The 22706-nt window shown below is 35.1% G+C and overlaps 2 protein-coding genes across 2 annotated transcripts; both read right to left on the bottom strand.

Annotated features, from left to right (window-relative positions):
• Window positions 1–1943: 1943 nt before the first annotated feature.
• LOC113295011 (ADP-ribosylation factor 1) lies at window positions 1944–5907 on the bottom strand. Its single transcript, XM_026543376.1, has 7 exons — window positions 5752–5907; window positions 5478–5650; window positions 3961–4031; window positions 3585–3704; window positions 3125–3243; window positions 2393–2474; window positions 1944–2221 (listed from the first exon to the last, which is right to left on the bottom strand). The coding sequence occupies exons 2-7, from the start codon at window positions 5623–5625 to the stop codon at window positions 2216–2218; spliced, it is 546 nt and encodes a 181-aa protein (XP_026399161.1). The 5' UTR covers window positions 5626–5650; window positions 5752–5907; the 3' UTR covers window positions 1944–2215.
• Window positions 5908–6068: 161 nt separating this feature from the next.
• LOC113347985 lies at window positions 6069–7001 on the bottom strand. Its single transcript, XM_026591678.1, has one exon. It carries the CDS (start codon window positions 6999–7001, stop codon window positions 6069–6071), a length of 933 nt encoding a protein of 310 aa, XP_026447463.1.
• Window positions 7002–22706: the final 15705 nt, after the last annotated feature.

The following is a 22706-nucleotide window of genomic DNA, read 5'->3' as shown; positions in this document are numbered from 1 at the left end:
GAGGCTAAAGCTTGTTGAGTAAATTGAATCTCGGTAATCAAGGACAATTCTCGATAATCAATCTCTAGATCAGAACAAGTGAGGTTAAAGCTTGAATTATCTTTTCTGAGTAAATCGAATATCTCAATCAGCTCCTTCTCATCTATCGATAGTTCAATCTCTCAGCTCACGCTCTCGATTGTATTTTATCTCCTTCTCAATCTCTCAGAAACTGAATCTCTGAATCTAAATCTCTGCGCCTAAATCTCTAAAACTGAAACTGAAACTGAGGCTAAACTGGGAAATAAAAAAGAAAATAAACGAATTTTGAAAACTCTGGGCCTGCGAATAATTTTTGGCCGCTTTTGGGTGCGCCGGTGAGATTTTTTGGGGGTGGGTTTCACAGTAGGAAAATGTGTAAGAATGGGTCTCCCTGTAGTTTTCACAATCAAATATGTGCAAGGGTTTTGTAGACCCGAATGCGATTATGATATTAGCTGGTCTGGGCCTTCGAAGCTTGAAGAAGAAGCTGAGGGTCACGACCATTGCCGTTTGCCGTAAGAGAATGCTGATTTCTGAAGTTGACAATGCAAAATCCGAAACCAGCTAAATGCAGGTTATTGCATTAGCAGTTTTTTTTTAAAGCAATGTTTAGTCCTGGTGACTGTTCTGGTGCATGCTAAATACATATACAAAGCCAAAAACAAAAATGAAAAAACAAAACCGGAAAATACTCTTTTGTCATGACTTTCACATGGGTTCCGTGACTAATCTGTGAATCAAAAAGCATCCCCAAATTTTAAATGGGCTCCCCCCTTCTTCAGTGGTGATGTTATTTTCATTTGAGTCCTGTTATTGGGAGGAAAGAATGGATTTGAGGAGGGAAAGAAATTGGCTAAATTCCGATCAAGGTTTGGTCTAGGAAAATTCCAGCCAAAAGAAATAAAATTTTGGAATATATCAGCCATACCCTTAGTTTATCTTCTTTGCTTTTAAAACCCTAATTTTTTCGTAAAAACGATTGAATGATGATTGGACCTTTGTCTAAGTTCTCCAATGTCTGATTAATGTTTCTAGAAATCATGGAAGAGAACCCGCAAGGTAAGCAAGATAGATAAAAGAAATTATCGTTCGTCCATGATCGACTTGTTTCTCACACTAGGGAAATGTTCTTGGTCTCTATTCGGACAGTCTCCTAGCTTGTTTGGTTGTGAACAAGTACAAGAATCACAAGCACATTATGAATCTCCATAAATGAATAGGTATATATATATTGTTGCTATGTAAACATAAAATTGTAAACTCACAATTCAGAGTAACATATTTCTTTACTTGGAAAGGTTTTGTAATTTTTCTTCTAACTAAATCATTTGTATGTCCTTGGTTGACCTTGTATTGATACAAATGTAAAGGTTGTTATGGAATAATCATGATTAGTTGATTACTATGATGATGTTCAACCGGTTCTGGTGGCACACAAATTCCAGGACTTGGCTGAGTCTTTCAAAACCAAAGAGGTGCGTCACTGCATTGTCGCGATGGTGAACCTCCTTGTCATCAGGTTAAGTTCAAGGATGTTATGGACATTTTAACACTTTTTTCAAATGGTCAATCCTTCCTCAAAAATTCTAGTTCCCTCCTCATAATGCTTCCCTCCTCAAATCCGTTTTTTCCTCCTCAAATCCGTTTTTTCCCTCCCAATAACAGGACTTTTCATTTCCTTCCTCCTAAAATGGTTTCTGCTGCTACTGTCTGAGTGAATACATATAAAATGATGGTGAAATGTGATTCGAGTATGATCTTCTTCACCATGAGGATCATTCTTAAGAGATACAGACTAAGACTCTAACCCTTTGAATTGGCACATGACAACCATGGAATTGACCCCATGAAGAAGACTGAACTAGTGCAAGGATCGCTTCTTTTTCTCTAACATCTTCAGTGAAATACCACCACACCATAGATATATCAATCAGTTAAAAAAATGAAATCCACTTCTAAATATCCAGTAAAAGTATCTCCAGACAGGTGAAAAAGTTCGAAACAATATGCCAAAGGTAAATAAAACAAATAACAGAATGAAGAGAAGGAAAGGAACTATAAATTCCTTCTGCAGTAACAACCAAACAAAGTATACAGAAAATAGAAAATCCAAAGAGTACCCCCTCCAGGCTGTATGACTCAAATGCCTGCAAAATAAGTTCTTCATCTCTCTCTCCAGAATGAAAATTGAAGATTATGCCTGGAAAGAGATCAAGCAAAGGTGTGTTACTCTGATGAGCTTCTGAATATAACACTAGGAAAATCACAATGTAAGACTCTTCACGGTTTTCCAGTGACATCGTCAAAGAAGCTTGGAAGAGTTGAGCTAGTTTTTCTATTTTTTCCTACACTAGTCTATGTGGACAGTTACCTTGTTTGCAATGTTGTTGGATAGCCAATCCAGCCCTTCGTACAATCCCTCACCAGATGTAGCGCAAGTGCTCTGGATGTACCTGATGCAATCAGAAGAACGAGAATCAATAATACAATCAAAGTCCAATTACATACAAAGAGGTCACATATTATTTCTTCGTGAATAAAGTAAGGTTGGAGACACAGAAGGGAAGTTGGCTCATCTGGATCGATATAAAGATATCCCTAGTGGTGCAGATAACAATGAAGAATACAAAACGCTGGGCAACAGAGCACATGTGTTATGATCTCTCCTTTTACCCCAGTCAGCACTGGGCACATGTGTACTTGTTTTAAAAACTTAACTGATATCTGACTTAAGGTAATTTGACCGAGTGGAAACTCAAAGCAAGTTAAAATCACAAGCCTAGCATACAACAGAGCACAGCTAAGATAAGGAAAAAAAAAAAGTATATGTATCATCATCCAAATGATTTCTGCGAGAACCACAGCATCCAAGCTCTGGATATATATGATATGATTTAAAGGAGTACTAATACCAGAAATCATTAACATGACATGAAGAGCAGAAAGATCAAGACAAGTCTGCGATTCACTGTGAAGCTACTTATTGTTGTAGGGTCATGAACAGAACAGGTAAAGCAAGCATTTAACCACCTCCAGAGGTCTCAACAAACCAGAACCTGATAGTCGCATGATCAAAACACAGAACCAGGAATAAGCATCTTACCAGTGTCTCTGACGTAAGGAATGTAGACCAAGTTTATCAGTAATTTCAGCAGCATTCATTGCATTTGGCAGATCCTGTTTGTTTGCGAAAACAAGTAGCACAGCATCTCTCAACTCATCCTGTAGTCACCAAATACAGGTGCTCTTAGATATATCCATGGACAATATCAGCTCAAGAATATAGCTTTACGGCCTAAAAAAAATAACATTCGGCCATTACAAATGAAAAACTAGCCACAACTAAATTGGCTCAGTCACATCATCTTCCTGACCAAATCCTAGCCGTGATTTTAACAACTTGATAAGACTTGAGGAACTAAGCTTTATATCGCAGGACTGGGGAAGAGTCGTACACAACTTAGTGACTTGGTGGACACAGATGAGTCTTACAAATTTATGGACAAACGAAATTATAAAAGAAAAGGGGGAGAGAAAAGGCAGCTCCTCAACGAATACCATACCTCATTTAGCATCCTGTGGAGTTCATCCCTTGCCTCAACTACACGGTCCCTGTCGTTGCTGTCGACAACGAAGATGAGACCTTGTGTGTTCTGGAAATAGTGCCTCCATAGAGGTCTGATCTGTTGAATGGAAAACCATGTCGGCATGTTAATAATAATAAATAAATAAATAAATAATACAGGTTCACTTCTGCAAGACTGCAACCAACAACCATGGATTTAAGGAAAAACCGTCTGGTGTAACTTATAGTTGAAATTTGTCAAATGCAAAACTGTAAACTTATATTCTCAGATACTTCGGATGAAACAGCAAGGACAGGGATAATATAAAAGGAAATGAGGTACTGTCCTAGATATATCCTTGACCCAGATTTACCTTATCTTGGCCTCCAACATCCCAAACAGTGAAGCTGATGTTCTTGTACTCCACTGTCTCTACATTGAAGCCTGCATTTAGAAAAAAACAAAAGATGTTTAGCCATATATTTAGCAACAATTTGACGCAGTACCGATCTATACTGAATTTGATGGAACACGTCTGTCAGTTGGTCTGAGAATACGCTAGAGTTTCAGCAGTTTTCTCTGTTTAATGCAACATTTTTTCAAAGCGTCACATAACCTAGGAGCTATGGGAAAACAAAAGTATGAGTCGTCATGTTGCAGGTTTGGCAGAGCCTAACATATACAAAATTAACTCCTTGTGTATACTGCGTGAGCCAAAATAATGCATGGAAACTTGTCTTGTTTTTGTCCTTTTGATCTTGTACCTAATATTTTATATTTATAATTAGTTTACAAAGGTCTACTCAGCTGGTTATATAATATGTATATAATATGTGAAAGATTCAGACAGTGAAAATTTTGTGCAAGCAAAGAGCGTCTTAAGTTTCTATACCACGTGTATTGAACCCTACGGTTAGGCAGACAGACAGTACTCTGGTTAAATACTGCTGTTAGACCAAGGAATACCTGATTAGGTCACCTATTAGAAAATATAATCCTATCACCATCAGTACTCTAGTTCAAATCAGTAAAGTTTATCGGCTGATCTTGATGCCAATTCTCAGAGTCAATTGGTACAACTTTTAAAAATACTATCGGCAGCATTAGCTCATAAAAACATCTTCTGTTTTTCTTACGAGACATCAGCTTGGTAATTCCATCTAAATTTGAATTTTCATAGTTCGATGTATGAAAATCAGTTCATACAGAGGTACCAAACCTAGAAACCTAAGGCCTTTCCAAATTGATTGACATCTATAATGTCTTTCATTCATCCATGACTTTCATCTCGAGACTAAATTGGATGATTCCAGTGCTTAAAGGTGGGAATCAACCACACCCGTAACTCCTAGGTTATTCCAGCGTCATCAACATGCAATTATAAAATGAAAATAAATTAATAATGCTTTATGAATCGTTAGATTATCTGACTCAAGTAGTCCATGGTCCAAAATAAAGATTTACCCTAACCTAAGAAGATAGATAACCGAAGAATAATATTTGTGCCAGAAGGTAAACGTAACCTAAGAAGATAGATAACCGAAGTTAATATTTGTGCCAGAAGGTAAACGCTGATGACAAAGAAAACTCCCTCAGTGACTCCTGTTAAAGAAGACACCCAAGCAAAGATCTAACCGTCCAAAAAAAACGACAAATCAGATTGTGCCTGTGATCCTGACATTGCAAAATACATCTATACAACTATTTCAAATTAGAAGCAAGATCTCATAATATAATTTATTGATTAACGAAACCTCAACATAAAGAGCTGAAATAAACACCAAAACATCTCATAAATAAACAACTCCAAGTAATTAAAAAAGATCACATTTACAGATCTTAGGCATGATGAAGGAATTAGGAATAAATAAATAAACAATAAGAATTTACCAATGGTGGGGATGGTTGTTACGATCTCGCCCAGCTTAAGCTTGTAAAGTATGGTGGTTTTACCAGCAGCATCGAGACCAACCATTAATATTCTCATCTCTTTCTTGGCGAAGAGACGACTGAAGAGCTTTCCAAATGACAGACCCATATTAACTGCTTGTTTTATCTTAGATCTGAAAATATTTTATCATCATTTAATCAATTACGAACATAAATATAGATCACTAAATCAAATCAACGAACAGAGAAAAATAAGAGAGATTGCTTTGCTTACCAGTTACTCTCTCTGTCTGGATCCAAGCGAGAGCCAAACAAATAACAAAAAGACTGAAACACAGAGAGAAAGTTTGGTTTTGGGAAAACAAAAGGAACCAAAGAAACTGGCCGGATCCTATTCTTCTTTTCGTTTTCAAACCACATCCCTAGATTTTTTTTTATTGACATTCAGCCCCTATTTCGACGGTACGACATGTCAAGGTTTTTTTTTATTTTTGAAGGGAAAAGGCCTCCAAGGAGGCCACTTTATTAACATACCTAAAAAAAAGAGGTTTGAAATACAAGGTGGCGTAGAATCATAATTCCACCACAAATTTACAGAATCATGCATAGCATATTGACACAGTATATGAGCCATACTATTTGCACTTTTGGAACTGACAGAAACTTTACATCATCAAAAAGAGCAACAGAATCTCTAATCTCAAGGATAACATACCTAATACTCCAAGGAATATTCGCAACCTCGCCAAGAATAGCAGAGGTAATATTGGTCGCATCCCCTTCAATTATGATTTTCTTAAAGCCAAATTTCTTTCCCAACTCCATTCCAAGTCGGCAACCTACAGCTTCAGCCAATAAGGATGATGTTGCTTCAAAAGTTTTAGTTTCACAGCCTACAAAACGACCATTATGGTCATGAGCAATAGCACCCGCTGCAGCATTATTTGGCACAAAAGCCGCGTCCACATTGATTTTGACGTAGGGATAATGAGCAGGATACCAAGAAGGATTGCAAGTTGTTGAAAAATTCACATTATTATCACTTACACCATCAGCCATACACAAATCGAAGTCCTGAGAAGATCTTTTAAGAACCAAGTCTTCTGAAATATTAGAGTTCGAGAAAATAATGTCGTTTCTCAGTTTCCAAATATTCCACATGATGCATAATCTTTTCACAAAGTCATTATTGAGGTCACCTTCCATCCATTCAGCAAAAAGAGAAAACAAGTTGGTCACCTTAGGTAAAGCAATAACACTCAAACCAGCCTTCTCAAATACTATTCTCGACCACGGACAGTCAATAAGGAGATGAGCAATAGATTCCTCGTCTTGATGACAGAAAGAACAATTAGTGTTGATCCCAGAAACAAATCTGTGGATATTGCGTTTGACTGCGATACCATTGTGGATGACCTTCCAAATAAAAATCTGAATTTTTGGCTGAATATGTTTGAACGACCAGAATTGTTTCCATGGAAAAGCACTTATGCTTGAAGAAGAAGCCGCATTATTAATCAACATATGATAACAGGATTTAGTTGAGAACTTTCTTGATGGTGCACAGGACCATGTTAAAATGTCTTCTGAGATGACTTACGTGCTTAAATAGATAGAAGTTATAGATTGAACTATTTCCGGAGAGAATAATTCATTGAGAAGATCGATTTTCCACGTCCTTGTGTGTTGATCAATTAAATCAGAAATTGTTTATATATTGTCAGGTACTGACGAATGCCTTAAAATAAGATGATCTAATTGTTGGTGCAGCCAAGGATCATCCCAAATACGAATTTTCCTGCCATCTGAAACCTGCCAGAAAACTTTGTTTTCAAGAATATGACGGACTTCCAATAAACTACTCCAAGTAGATGAACATCTTTCAGGTTTATCCACCTTCCAGAAAGAGCCATTCTGAATGTATTTAGCACTTAGAAGTTGAACCCACATAGCTTCTTCATTTTCTATGAATCTCCAAGCGAGTTTGCAAATTAGAGCAATATTCATCAACTCAATATTTTTGATACCAAGACCACCACATTCCTTTCTTAGTTCCATTTTACTCCAATTTATAAAATGGAGTTTTCTATCTTCTGGCAAATGCCCCCACCAGAAACTCCTTTGAATCTTCTCTATTTCTTGAGTAACCCCCTTGGGCAATAAACAGAAACCCATGAAGTAGACTGGAATGGCAGAGATGGTAGATTTAGAAAGAAAAGTTCTTCCTGCAGAATTAACATAATGTATTCTTCATCCAGGTAATCTAGACATAATCTTGTCGATAAGAAAATCAAAACTAGAAATTCTATAATCAGACTTTAATGGATAGATACCTAGATATTTATCTTCAGTTGTCATCTCCCCAACTCCCAAATCTTGTATTGTGGTATTTTTTCTTAGATCTGGAATGCCTTTGATGAAGTGTATAGCAGATTTATCATAATTGATTTGTTGACCAGATATAACTTCATACTGCTTAAGCAACTTCATTAAATTTCTGACATTTATTCTTGTATTTTTACCAAAGAAGAATAAATCGTCAGCAAACATCAAGTGAGTTATAGAACGCGCATAACCATTTAATTTGTAACCCTGATAAAGACCCTGGGTTTCATATTGATGCATGAGAAGAGACAAACCCTGAGAGCAAATGATGAACAAAGTTGGAGATAGAGGGCAACCTGATGAATGCTTCTTTCGCTTTTAAACAGACCTTGAGGGGAACCATTTAAATTAATTGAGAAAGAAGCAGTAGAAATACAAGCCATAATCAGTGAATGAGCATTACGAGAAACTCCCATAATTCCAAGCATATCTCCCAAGAATTTCCAGTTAACTCTATCATAAGCTTTGGCCATGTCCACTTTCAAAGCAAAAACTCCATTAACAACCTGTGAACAATTCATAGAATGCAATAACTTCTTGGCAATGATAATATTATCCAAAATTTGACGCCCTGGCATAAAAGCATTTTTGGACCAACAAATAAAATCATCTAGATAAGGTTTGAGCCTATTTGATAAAATTTTGGTCACTATCTTGTACAAAACGTTGTAAAGAGATATTGGACGAAAATCCGAAGGAGTACTAGGGTTTTTTATTTTTGGAATTAATGTTATATTGGTGTGATTAAGAAGATCCGGGAAACAAGCAGTCTGAAATATCTTTTGTATTGATATGAAAACATCACAAGAAATAGTAGACCAACACTTTTTATAGAACACCGGTGAAAACCCATCTGGCCCTGGAGAAGTGAAGGAGCCCATTTTAGAAACAACTGCCCAGATTTCTTCCATTGTTGGAACCCTGCATAATTCTTCATTGTCCATGTTGAAAGCAACATTAGGTTGAAAAGAGACATGAGATTTCCAGCTGTTTGAACAAGGATTCGAAGTGTTGAACAAGAGTACGAGATATCTCCCCCTGATCTGTAATCCAATTTTGATCATTAATCCTCAGATGGCTGATTGTATTCTTCCTTCTTCTTTGTTGCACAGACAAATGAAAATGTCTTGTATTTCTGTCTCCATCTTTTGCCCACTGTTGCTTCATTCTTTGATCCCAATAGGTTGCTTCCATAACAAGATAGTCATTAAGCTCCGTCGTAATCAGCTTTTCCCTTTGAATACTAGCAGCTGTAGGTCTCCATGACTGGATTCTTAGAAGTTTTGCTTTCAAGAGATTAATTTTATGCTTTACACATCCAATTCTCCTACGACTTCATTCAGTCAAAAAAGAGCCTAATTTTCTCAGTTTAGATTGAATATCTTCATTCTCATCATCTGACCAGCATTCTCTAACTTTATCAAAGAATTCAGGATGAGATAGCCATAAAGCTTCAAATTTATAATCCGGAGGAGACCTTGACATATTTCTACAGGTATTCAGAAGAATCGGAGCATGATCACTAGATATTCTTGGAAGGTGGAGTACAGCTGCATAGAAAAAGCAATACACCATTCTGGATTGGCAAGAACCCTATCCAGTCGTTGACGAATCAAGCCTTCTATAGAACGCCCATTGGTCCATGTGTAAGCAGGTCCTTTATATCGTAAATCAATAAGATGATTCTGTTGAATGAAATTATTGAAATAAGATATATTGGAGTTTAGAAATGGCAAACCTCCATACTTTTCGCTATTAGAACAAATAGCATTGAAATCGCCAATTAGACACTTGCAGCCGTCAAAGTTATGAACATACTGTGTCAAATTTTTCCAAAAGTTTTCTCTTTCAGAGCTAACCGGAGGACCATACAAACAAAATAAATGCCAAGGATTACTAGAACCATTGTGGTTAATTACATCATGAATAAGATTCAATGACTGAGAAACAATCTCCACCTGAATATCATCTTTCCAGAGAAGCCATAAACCACCACTTCTTCCCACCGGAGGCACAATACAGTGATTATGAAAACCAAATTGATTAACACTTTGTAAAGAAATATTTTCCGATATTTTGGTTTCAGAAATAAATAAGATTGAAGGACTAGTACCTCTGAGGAATGATTTCAAAGCTCTGATTGTTGGGGGATTCCCCAAGCCCCAACAATTCCAAGAAAGAATTAACATTTATCTTGCGGCTGTTTAGGATTTGTCGCCATACCGTTTGTATAGTAAGAACCAGAACCCAATTTTCTCTGAGATTTAGGATGTGGAGAATTAGTTCTAACATAACCTTCATCTTGTCTTCTTTTAAGAGTCTTTGGTTCCTTCGACTGTTCAATTGAAAGAGTTGGATATTATTCCTGGTGTCTTGCCATGCTTTTCCAGTTGTTGCTGTGATATTTCGATGGAGGCTTTGAAACTACTTTCTTTCCCTTGTCAGCACAAATAAATCTTGAATCTGACAACACTTGAGAATTATGATTAATAATATGAGAATATGACATAACTTTTTCTCCCCTTTCTGGTAGATTTGTTTGAGAAGTTAGAGCCACCATTTTACCCCTTTCTGGAACTTGAGACAATGGGTTGATCCATATTGGATTTAGACAGTCACGATTCTCCCTAACCATTATAACATCTGCGGGATTATAACTAGAATGCCATATATCCACTGATCTTGACGAAGATTCTCCTTCCTAAAAATTTTGAGAAACCTTGTTCCGATTAAGATTACAGTTGTTTGCTGAATTAAAGACAAAGTTTGTTCTTGCAGGACTCCGTTCAAAGTTAAAAACCTCCATTGATCTTCTTTCCACCCTGAAGTTATCTGAGATAACAATCTCAGGCCTCAATCTAGATGATCTTAGGTTTTCACTTGAGGACAAATTTTCAGATCTTTGAAGGTTTGACGGTTGGAAAAATGGTATTGATATAGATATTGATGGAACAAGAACAACATTAGATGATGAAGGGTTATTTGATGATGCATTTGTGTTTGTGTTCTCTCCTACTACATAAATATCTTTGAAAATTGGCACTTCAGAGATCTGAGATTTAGCAGAGGCATTGATTGTAGGAGAATAGTTTGGTTGAATCATTTCCATTGCCTGTTCATGAAACGACTCTGGATAATTTGCAAAGATGTAATCTTTGAGATCGTTCACTTTCGGGCACACTTTCATGGCATGGCCTATTCGACCACAGTATAGACAAAACTTTGGTAGTTTATCATACTTAATGGTGACATCATATCTTGGGTTATGAGGAAGTGGGAAGGCTAAAGTTTGAGGGAGTGGGTGATTGATGTTAATATGTGTTTTGGTTCGAGCGAATTTTCCCCAAGAAGTAGCTTCATACCCTCTAATAGGCCTTGTCTTTCCCAACTGAGAGATGTATTCAAAAACAAACATGGCTGAAAGATTTTCAACCGGCAAACCATGGATTTGTAAACCAAACTCAACAGTTTCAAAATTGTAATCTGAAGGAGTTTTGTCTGGTAAACATCTTTCTAATGCATATAATTCTTCTTTTATGATCCATAGAATACCATCCCTTATCATTACAGAGTCTGCCAGAGATTCAAATTTTATGAGAAAAGTGTCATCTGTAAAAGCAGAGATATAGTATGGATGATGAGTTTTCCAGAATTTCAGTAGAATCTCCCTGATTGTATTGATTTGGGGTATTCTTGAGGATATTACTTTGAGAATCAGGCAGTTATGGTGGTTGAGTTTTGCTCCAGGAAAATTGTTGCTGATGTTAATAGTTGATGAAGATGTTTCCTGAGATAGCAAATTTGAGAAGTGTTGTGAAAGATCGCTTTCAGAGTTAATGCGTACTGGATTCATGTTGATAAAGAGAATACTCTTTGATTGAGTGATGTAGATCCAATAATGGCGATTTAAAAGGTTTTTAAGAAAACCGATCGGAGGAATTTACCACTAAATATGAAGGGGCGGTTATTTGTGGTTATACTAGATAAAGACAAAAACCGTCAAAGAACTGGGAAGAAGATGAAGTTACTTGAGAAAATGTGGATATCATGGAGTGAGTGGGATAGAATTAACAAATAAAAAACACTGATTTCCTTAGTAGGAAACCAGGTTTAATGAAAAGAAAACAGTGATGGGTTTGGTTCAAAAAAACTGAAACTATAGAAACTTTGAACAAACTTGGCGAAATTTAAAATTTGATGAATGGAATAATGGTTAATGATTACATCAAATGATTGAGTGATGATTTGGAAAAGTTGATAGAATAATATGTAATGATTGGCAACGATTTTGCTGTTGAAGAATTGAACAAAACGATGAACAATTTAGAAAAGTCTCATTAATTGCAGAGCGAGGAGAGAGAAACTGTGTTTGGCCTTATGGGTGACGTCCAGATTCACCCTTATCGTTTAACACGACATGTCAATGGATTGTGACCGGTAAGGTGGCATTTAGATGCCATGATGTTGCCATTCATTGAATTTTAAAGGGGTATTTTGTGTTAAGTGGGAAGATTGCTAATTTACATTACCTCCCCTACAAGAGATTAATTTAGTAAAAGCTCCTTATATTATATATTCCGTCCAGGTAGTTAGTTGAGTCATCATCTATGTACAAATGGATAAAAACGAATACGTGGTACTTTAGTTACCGAAGATTCCCTTCGGCAGAAAAAGTTCAAATCGTACCATCGACACGTGGACGTCTCAAACCATCGAAATTGAAGGGTCGAATTTTTCCGAAAAACCGTTGAACGGTCGACTTTAACCTTAAACGGATGTTTTCTATTTCAGTTATATATAAACCCAGATTTGCAGACGCAAAAATCTTGTCCTCTCCAAAAATCTTCCATTAGATGCTCTTCTCCAAAAACCAATATTATACGTATTCGTAATTTCTGAAATGCAAACAAATGGGAGATTCATCTTCAATCACATGTTGCAATGTAAGAAAAACCACCATTAAAGGAGGTAACGCGGGTTTTTATATTTACAAAAGGGAGGCAACTCACAATTTACATTTACACTCAGGAGATAAAACTTATAAAATTTATGTTTTTCTGCAGTGTATTAGACATCAATGTAGCTATCAATTTGCAGGCATACCAACCATTTAGCTATAAAATTCCCATGCATGTATCTTAAGTGTAGAAAATGCGATGGGTTACGTAGAGTTTGGGAAGCAAAATACTTGAGCCAACAAAGGAATGAGATTCTTGAGATGCAAAAATAAACCACAGTGTAACGAATTTGAGTGGTTAGATAAAGTTGCAGCCAGTGGCCAATCCATAACAAAAATTCAATGGGGGCACACTTTGTTTTTGAAAATAGTAACCAAGTTTGGAGGTCAAAAAGTGATGCCCATACGTTGTTGTCTTTGGTATTTCTCTGGGTTAGTTGGTTAAACAAAATATGAAGGAAAAACACAAAGCAACTAAATTTTTAAGAGTACGATGTTAGATTGAATTAACACCAAAATTTGCTTGCCCATATAGTCTTTCTTACTATGCACTACTTTCTTAAAAAAAAAAAATCTTCTATTATTCAATGTTTTAATTAAAGAACCCATGCCTCATTGATCCTACCATATCAAGGACACACATACAAAAAATAAAAGCCTGATTTTTCAACCACCCCAAATTATGATAATTTAGAAAAATATTATAATGAACACAATAAAATTATAGGAAATCAATGTATAACCCTAAATTGTAATTCTAAACAAATTTATAAAAAATGGAATTACTAACTGAAAAGGCGAGGGTACCCAAATACACCTCAAGCTAAAACTTTTCCTACCTATAAGTCCTTTCTCCGAAAGTGATTGTCTATGGACTGAGTCGAGACAATACAACTAATCGGTTCACACTTCGTGTGATCGTCTATGGATACGAGATCGAGAAAATGCAACAACGAAGTATGTTACTTGATAAAAAGGTTCGGACTTAACCAAACACAATATGATTCACTTATCAAGTAAATAAGAATTAACGTTTGTGTGATTTACTTTAATTATAATAAAACAATTATAATGCGGAAATATAAAGTAAATGATACAACAAGATTTTGTTAACGAGGAAACCTCAAATGCAGAAAAACCCCGGGACCTTGTCCATAATTGAATACTCTCAGGATTAAGCCGCTACACAAAATTACACCTAACTTCGTATAGTTGAGACCAAGCAACTAAACCTATAGTTCACCTAGTTCCGTATGTATTCCCACGCCTCCGACCTATGAATAAGTCAGGTATTTGGAACAATTCCTTTGGTTCGTATTCCAAACAGTAAAGGAACAACAAATCTGTTTGGTATCAACTCTATTCAACCAAGTGATATGAGTCGAATTTAAACATAAGAGCCTCTGTCTGACTCATATCACTTGATTGAATAGAGTTGATACCAAACAGATTTGTTGTACCTTTACTGTTTGGAATACGAACCAAAGGAATTGTTCCAAGTACGTGACTTATTCATAGGTCGGAGGCGTGGGACTAGGTGAACTATAGGTTTAGTTGCTCGGTCTCAACTATACGAAGTTAGGTGTAATTTTGTGTAGCGGCTTAATCCTGAGAGTATTCAATTCTTGACAAGGTCCCGGGGTTTTTCTGCATTTGCGGTTTCCTCGTTAACAAAATCTTTTCGTGTCATTTACTTTATATTTCCGCATTATAATTGTTTTATTATAATTAAAGTAAATCACACAAACGTTAATTTCTATTTACTTGATAAGTGAATCCTATTGTGTTTGGTTAAGTCCGAACCTTAACATACTTCGTTGTTGTATTGTCTCGATCTCGTATCCATAGAAGATGACATAAAGTGTGAACTGATTAGTTGCATTGTCTCAACTCAGTCCATAGACAATCACTTTCGGATAAAGGACTTATAGGTAGGAAAAGTTTTAGCTTGAGGTATATTTGGGTACCCTCGCCTTTTCAACATGTAAAACATTGTTCATAGGATGAAATCCTCACCTCATACCCATACATAATCACAATAGTATTCAAATGATTATGGCGATGTCTTATCTACAAAGTTTAATGGTTAAGCAATAAACCTCGTATTGTGTTCCTTAATACTATGTCTATCTAGAGTTTAAATATTCTTCGCAGTTTTGTTTTTAATATGCACGACTTGAAAAATACGTTATGGAATGAAACAGTTCAAGTCAAATATCATTAACCTCAAGAGGAAGGATGATTGTTGTCGTTGTAGCTCCTTGCTTCTTCACATCTTCAAGTCTTCGCAATAGTTGTAAAGTCTCAAATCCTAATACTTTTAAGCTAACCTATTCAAAGTTGACTCTAGTACATAACCAAGCGACTCTTAACATGAGTTTTTATTCACTAAAATATGACAACCAAACTTGACATACCAACGCTTGGTGGGTTCAACCGAGCTATGCTCTAACAATCTCCCCCATTGTCAATTTTAGTGACAAAACTCTTACATCATATAGATAAACAAATTACAAGAATTCATTACACATACGCTTGATTCCCGAATTCAACAACACAGTAAACTGCTTACATTCAATCCTTGAAAATGCCGTTGTTGACATTATAATAACAAAGCTAATACTCCCCCTAAGGAAGATATGTATATATTCAATCCCCACGTATTTTTTATACCAATTCATATGATATGTTACTCCCCGTTAGTCTGTGCTTTCACTCTTTCGTTTAGATAAAACGTTTAAACACCAATGTTCTTTTCCTTAACGATACCAATCAATATAAAATCAATCCAGTATCACTTGTTTACTCCATATATTTCTCCCCCTTTTTGTCACAAAATGACAAAGAAACAAAAAAATAAAGGACAACACGAAAAGAATCTTACAAATCTCAAAATAGACTTGCAATCTGTAGAGTTAGGCACGAGGGTTCCACACACCATGTTCTGATAACCAATATCAAAACCGAAACTATAAGTAGTTTTATTTTGATATGTTAACAAGGAAACAATTGTCCGAAACAATTTTTCCATTTTAGTTTAGCAAACCAAAAATCAACTAAGCACCTTAGTCCCTTTGCTAAACCGATTGTACAAAAACAATCGTTTAATTCGATAAGACCAAAATAAAGATAACTCTATTTTTCTCATCAGGTTCTAATTATCCATAAACTTAGACCTTTCAATTTTAAACAAGACAAGTACTAGGTTAGTTAACTAGCATTTCTTGTTAAGGCATTCGATTAGACTTGAATAACCGAAACCTCACTTCGATAAGTCTAACTAAGATCAGAATTAACTTAGCTTCTCTTATCCGGAATCGAATTGGACTAAACAATTCATCCCCGTAACCTTTTATTTCGTTAAGCCATAAATAATTTACACAAACCAAATAAATCAACTTGCTTAACTATTCACCTCAATCGGAAGCAATTGAAACAACATAGACATTAATAGCACCGCAATTGCAACGAAATTTTGTAAGCCTAAACAATTGATACCACACAATAAAGCAAGATAACAATAGTTTTTCTTAACCAAAACCAATTGAATCACACATACATCCACATACACATCATGGAATAAACATCAATTGAACCGAAATTTTGTTAAGCAAAAGCAATAAATATATATGAAATAAACTCAGGATTTTCTTAAACATAAAAACAATTAACTAACAAGATTGTTACCTCAAATTTCGCATCCACTTCCCCAATATGATTGCATCTTCTTCCGGGGAGAATTGATATAGAAATATCATCATGTTGTCATCCTTATGCAAAACAAAATAATAACAACAACCAACCTTTACCAGAGAAAGGTTGAAAATCGGTTTTAACAATTGCAAGCAAAAGTTGAAAACCGTCAAAACACATATGCTTTTATGTTAAACCAAAACCGATTCAACATATTGTGACTTTTCACATATTGTTTCTACCAGAACCCCTCATGATTCTTTGATAAATCCTACCAACATGGGTTAGAACTTAATCCTGCTAAATCAAAAAGTCACTCAAACCACAAGGGTTCACAACTTTATGAGATCGAATATTAAGGTAGTAAAACCGAAATCAAACATCCCATAAATATACATAGCAATAAGATAAAAGCATTCAAACACATTATAATAACAAAGCTAATACTCCCCCTAAGGAAGATAGGTAGATATTCATCCGCACGTCTTTGTTATACCACTTCATATGACATGTTACTCCCCCTTAATCTGTGCTTTCACTCTTTCGTTTGGATAAAACGTTTAAGCACCAATGTTCTTTTCCTTAGCGATACCAATCAATATAAAATCAATGCCAGTATCACTTGTTTACTCCGTATATTTCTCCCCCTTTTTGTCACAAAATGACAAAGAAACGAAAAATAAAGGACAACACGAAAAAAATCTTACAAATCTCAAAAGATTTGCAACCTGTAGAGTTAGGCACGAGGGTTCCACACATCATGTTCTGATAACCAATATCAAAATCGAAACTACAAGTAGTTTTATTTTGATATGTTACCAAGGAAACAATTTTCCGAAACAATTTTTCCATTTTAGTTTAGCAAACCAAAAACAACTAAGCACCTTAGTCCCTTTGCTAAACCGATTGTACAAAAACAATCGTTTAATTCGATAAGACCAAAATAAAGATAACTCTATTTTTCTCATCAGGTTCTAATTATCCATAAACTTAGACCTTTCAATTTTAAACAAGACAAGTACTAGGTTAGTTAACTAGCATTTCTTGTTAAGGCATTCGATTAGACTTGAATAACCGAAACCTCACTTCGATAAGTCTAACTAAGATCAGAATTAACTTAGTTTCTCTTATCCGGAATCGAATTGGACTAAACAACTCATCCCCGTAAACCTTTTATTTCGTTAAGCCATAAATAATTCACACAAACCAAATAAATCAACTTGCATAACTATTCACCTCAATCAGAAGCAATTGAAACAACATAGACATTAATAGCACCGCAATTGCAACGAAATTTTGTAAGCCTAAACAATTGATACCACACAATAAAGCAAGATAACCATAATTTTACTTAACCGCAACCAATTGAATCACACATACATACACACACACATCATGGAATAAACATCAATTGAACCGAAATTTTGTTAAGCGAAAGCAATAAATATATATGAAATAAACTCAGGATTTTCTTAAACATAAAAACAATTAATTAACAAGATTGTTACCTCAAATTTCGAATCCACTTCCCCAATATGATTGCATCTTCTTCCGGGGAGAATTGATATAGAAATATCATCAAGTTGTCATCCTTATGCAAAAAAAAAAAAGAATAACAACAACCAACCTTTACCAGAGAAAGGTTGAAAATCGGTTTTAACAATTGCAAGCAAAAGTTGAAAACCGTCGAACACATATGCTTTTATGTTAAACCAAAACCGATTCAATATATTGTGACTTTTCACATATTGTTTCTACCAGAACCCCTCATGATTCTTTGAAAAATCCTACCAACATGGGATAGAACTTAATCCTGCTAAATCAAAAAGTCACCCAAACCACAAGGGTTCACAACTTTATGAGATCGAATATTAAGGTAGTAAAACCGAAATCAAACATCCCATAAATATACATAGCAATAAGATAAAAGCATTCAAACACATTATAATAACAAAGCTAATACTCCCCCTAAGGAAGATAGGTAGATATTCATCCGCACGTCTTTGTTATACCACTTCATATGACATGTTACTCCCCCTTAGTCTCTGCTTTCACTCTTTCGTTTGGATAAAACGTTTAAGCATCAATGTTCTTTTCCTTAGCGATACCAATCAATATAAAATCAATGCCAGTATCACTTGTTTACTCCGTATATTTCTCCCCCTTTTTGTCACAAAATGACAAAGAAACGAAAAAATAAAGGACAACACGAAAAAGAATTTTACAAATCTCAGAATAGACTTGCAAACCTGTAGAGTTGGGCACGAGGGTTCCACACATCATGTTCTGATAACCAATATCAAAATTGAAACTACAAGTAGTTTTATTTTGATATGTTACCAAGAAAACAATTGTCCGAAACAATTTTTCCATTTTAGTTTAGCAAACCAAAAACAACTAAGCACCTTAGTCCCTTTGCTAAACCGATTGTACAAAAACAATCGTTTAATTCGATAAGACCAAAATAAAGATAACTCTATTTTTCTCATCAGGTTCTAATTATCCATAAACTTAGACCTTTCAATTTTAAACAAGACAAGTACTAGGTTAGTTAACTAGCATTTCTTGTTAAGGCATTCGATTATACTTGAATAACCGAAACCTCACTTCGATAAGTCTAACTAAGATCAGAATTAACTTAGTTTCTCTTATCCGGAATCGAATTGGACTAAACAAATCATCCCCGTAAACCTTTTATTTCGTTAAGCCATAAATAATTCACACAAACCAAATAAATCAACTTGCATAACTATTCACCTCAATCAGAAGCAATTGAAACAACATAGACATTAATAGCACCGCAATTGCAACGAAATTTTGTAAGCCTAAACAATTGATACCACACAATAAAGCAAGATAACCATAATTTTTCTTAACCGCAACCAATTGAATCACACATACATCCACACAAACATCATGGAATAAACATCAATTGAACCGAAATTTTGTTAAGCGAAAGCAATAAATATATATGAAATAAACTCAGGATTTTCTTAAACATAAAAACAATTAACTAACAAGATTGTTACCTCAAATTTCGCATCCACTTCCCCAATATGATTTCATCTTCTTCCGGGGAGAATTGATATAGAAATATCATCAAGTTGTCATCCTTATGCAAAAAAAAAAGAATAACAACAACCAACCTTTACCAGAGAAAGGTTGAAAATCGGTTTTAACAATTGCAAGCAAAAGTTTAAAACCGTCGAAACACATATGCTTTTATGTTAAACCAAAACCGATTCAACATATTGTGACTTTTCACATATTGTTTCTACCAGAACCCCTCATGATTCTTTGAAAAAGCCTACCAACATGGGCTAGAACTTAATCCTGCTAAATCAAAAAGTCACCCAAACCACAAGGGTTCACAACTTTATGAGATCGAATATTAAGGTAGTAAAACCGAAATCAAACATCCCATAAATATACATAGCAATAAGATAAAAGCATTCAAACACATTATAATAACAAAGCTAATACTCCCCCTAAGGAAGATAGGTAGATATTCATCCGCACGTCTTTGTTATACCACTTCGTATGACATGTTACTCCCCCTTAGTCTCTGCTTTCACTCTTTCGTTTGGATAAAACGTTTAAGCATCAATGTTCTTTTCCTTAGCGATACCAATCAATATAAAATCAATGCCAGTATCACTTGTTTACTCCGTATATTTCTCCCCCTTTTTGTCACAAAATGACAAAGAAACGAAAAAATAAAGGACAACACGAAAAAGAATCTTACAAATCTCAGAATAGACTTGCAAACCTGTAGAGTTGGGCACGAGGGTTCCATACATCATGTTCTGATAACCAATATCAAAATTGAAACTACAAGTAGTTTTATTTTGATATGTTACCAAGAAAACAATTGTCCGAAACAATTTTTCCATTTTATTTTAGCAAACCAAAAACAACTAAGCACCTTAGTCCCTTTGCTAAACCGATTGTACAAAAACAATCGTTTAATTCGATAAGACCAAAATAAAGATAACTCTATTTTTCTCATCAGGTTCTAATTATCCATAAACTTAGACCTTTCAATTTTAAACAAGACAAGTACTAGGTTAGTTAACTAGCATTTCTTGTTAAGGCATTCGATTATACTTGAATAACCGAAACCTCACTTCGATAAGTCCAACTAAGATCAGAATTAACTTAGTTTCTCTTATCCGGAATCGAATTGGACTAAACAACTCATCCCGTACACCTTTTATTTCGTTAAGCCATAAATAATTCATACAAACCAACATAATCAACTTGCATAATTATTCATCTCAACCAGAAGCAATAGAAACAACATAGACATTAAAAGCACCACAATTGCACCGAAATTTTGTAAGCCTAAACAATTGATACCACACAATAAAGCAAGATAACAGTAGTTTTTCTTAACCGGAACCAATTGAATCACACACATCCACACACACATCATGGAATAAAACATCAATTGAACCGAAATTTTGTTAAGCAAAAGCAATAAATATATATGAAATAAACTCAGGCTTTTCTTAAACAGGAAAACAATTAACTAACAAGATTGTTACCTCAAATTTCGCATCCACTTCTCCAATATGATTGCATCTTCGTCCAGGGAGAATTGATATCGAAATATCATCCTGTTGTCATCTTCATGCAAAAAAAAAAAGAATGACAACAATTAACCTTTACCAGAGAAAAGTTGAAAATCGGTTTTAGCAATTGCAAGCAAAAGTTGAAAACCGTCGAAACACATATGCTTTTATGCTAAACCAAAACCGATTCAACATATTGTGACTTTTTCACATATTGTTTCTACCAGAACCCCTCATGATTCTTTGATAAAGACTACCAACATGGGCTATAACTTAATCCTGCTAAATCAAAAAGTCACCCAAACCACAAGGGTTCATAATATATGAGATCGAATATTAAGGTAGTAAAACCGAAATCAAACATCTCATAAACATATATAGCAATAAGATAAAAGCATTCAAGCACAGGCTATGTAAACCGAAAACTATCACAAGAAAAATTATAAATCTAATAATTTTATTCATAATAGTTTTATTCATAATAGACCAATACAATCAATGGAAGAAATCAAAAATTGATGTTTATTTTTTCTCTTCTTGAAGTCAAGTCAGACTTCATTTGGTTGCAACTCTGAATCCTCGGAGTCTTCTTGTTGTTCTCCTTTAAGGAACTCATTCTTAATTGTTACGATTCCTTCAAGAGTTTCTGGATCATGTCTGTAAGCAAACATCAGCTGTCTCTGAATACAGTCCAATTGTCTCCCAAGACGTAAAATGTGAAACATAAGATCTCCATTACTATAGGTTTGATCGTATGAGATGCTTGATCCCTTTTGAGTTCCACTCATCCGGTTAATAGTTCCCTGAGAGACCGTTTTGGTATATTTCTAGTCCCCAGGGAAGTTCCCTATTGTTTTTCACACAACTTGGTGATGACACATGGATATCCAAGGTTTCTATGGAAACCTGTGACATTGAGAGATTCAATGATTTTAATCATTTGATTGATAATTATTCCACAAATATCAATTCGTTTCTTGCCTTCAAGAAGATAATAAACCACTTAAGCAAATTTTCTATTCCATAGAGAGGAATCTCTTGAGCAAGCGAAGAGTGTAGGTACGGCGAGTTTGCCGAAAATCCTCAAGTGTAAGGGTACTTCTTTCGTTATCATCCTTCCCTTTTTCCATTCAATAGTTTTTCTAGTGATGAGTTTAGAAATGTTATCGTTCTCAATTTCAAAACCAGTAATCATATGACCCTTCTCATTGAAGTTGATGATTTTTGATATCATCTTTCTGTTGACATGAAGAAAAGTACTTCCAACCAAGGTGCTAAACGTAAGTTTTCATGATTAATATTGTGAATATTACCATAAAAAATTCTTACTATGTCAGGTGAATAGTTTTCAAATCCGAACATATTTCCCCAGATTCGGTCTTGAACAAACTTCACATAATTGGATTCTGAAACATCTGGATTGAATCTCTTCTCTTCAGTGAAGCTTACTTCCTTCAAAGCTTGATATCTTTCATAACATGTGTTATCTACGAAGTTTGTAAGGGCGTGCTTCCCTTTGATCAAGTGAGGATACTTGATTTTCTCAACTTCCCCGGGAGGGATGGAAGGATTCAAAACAAACTTGTCTAATCCAGAGATTTCTTCTCTTGTTTTCCTCTT

The sequence above is a fragment of the Papaver somniferum genome, chromosome 1, assembly GCF_003573695.1.
Source record: "Papaver somniferum cultivar HN1 chromosome 1, ASM357369v1, whole genome shotgun sequence".
In the NCBI taxonomy this organism is placed as follows: Eukaryota; Viridiplantae; Streptophyta; class Magnoliopsida; order Ranunculales; family Papaveraceae; genus Papaver; species Papaver somniferum.
The sequence above is the reverse complement of the archived record's forward strand: the minus strand, read 5'-3'. Positions and strand labels throughout refer to the sequence as shown.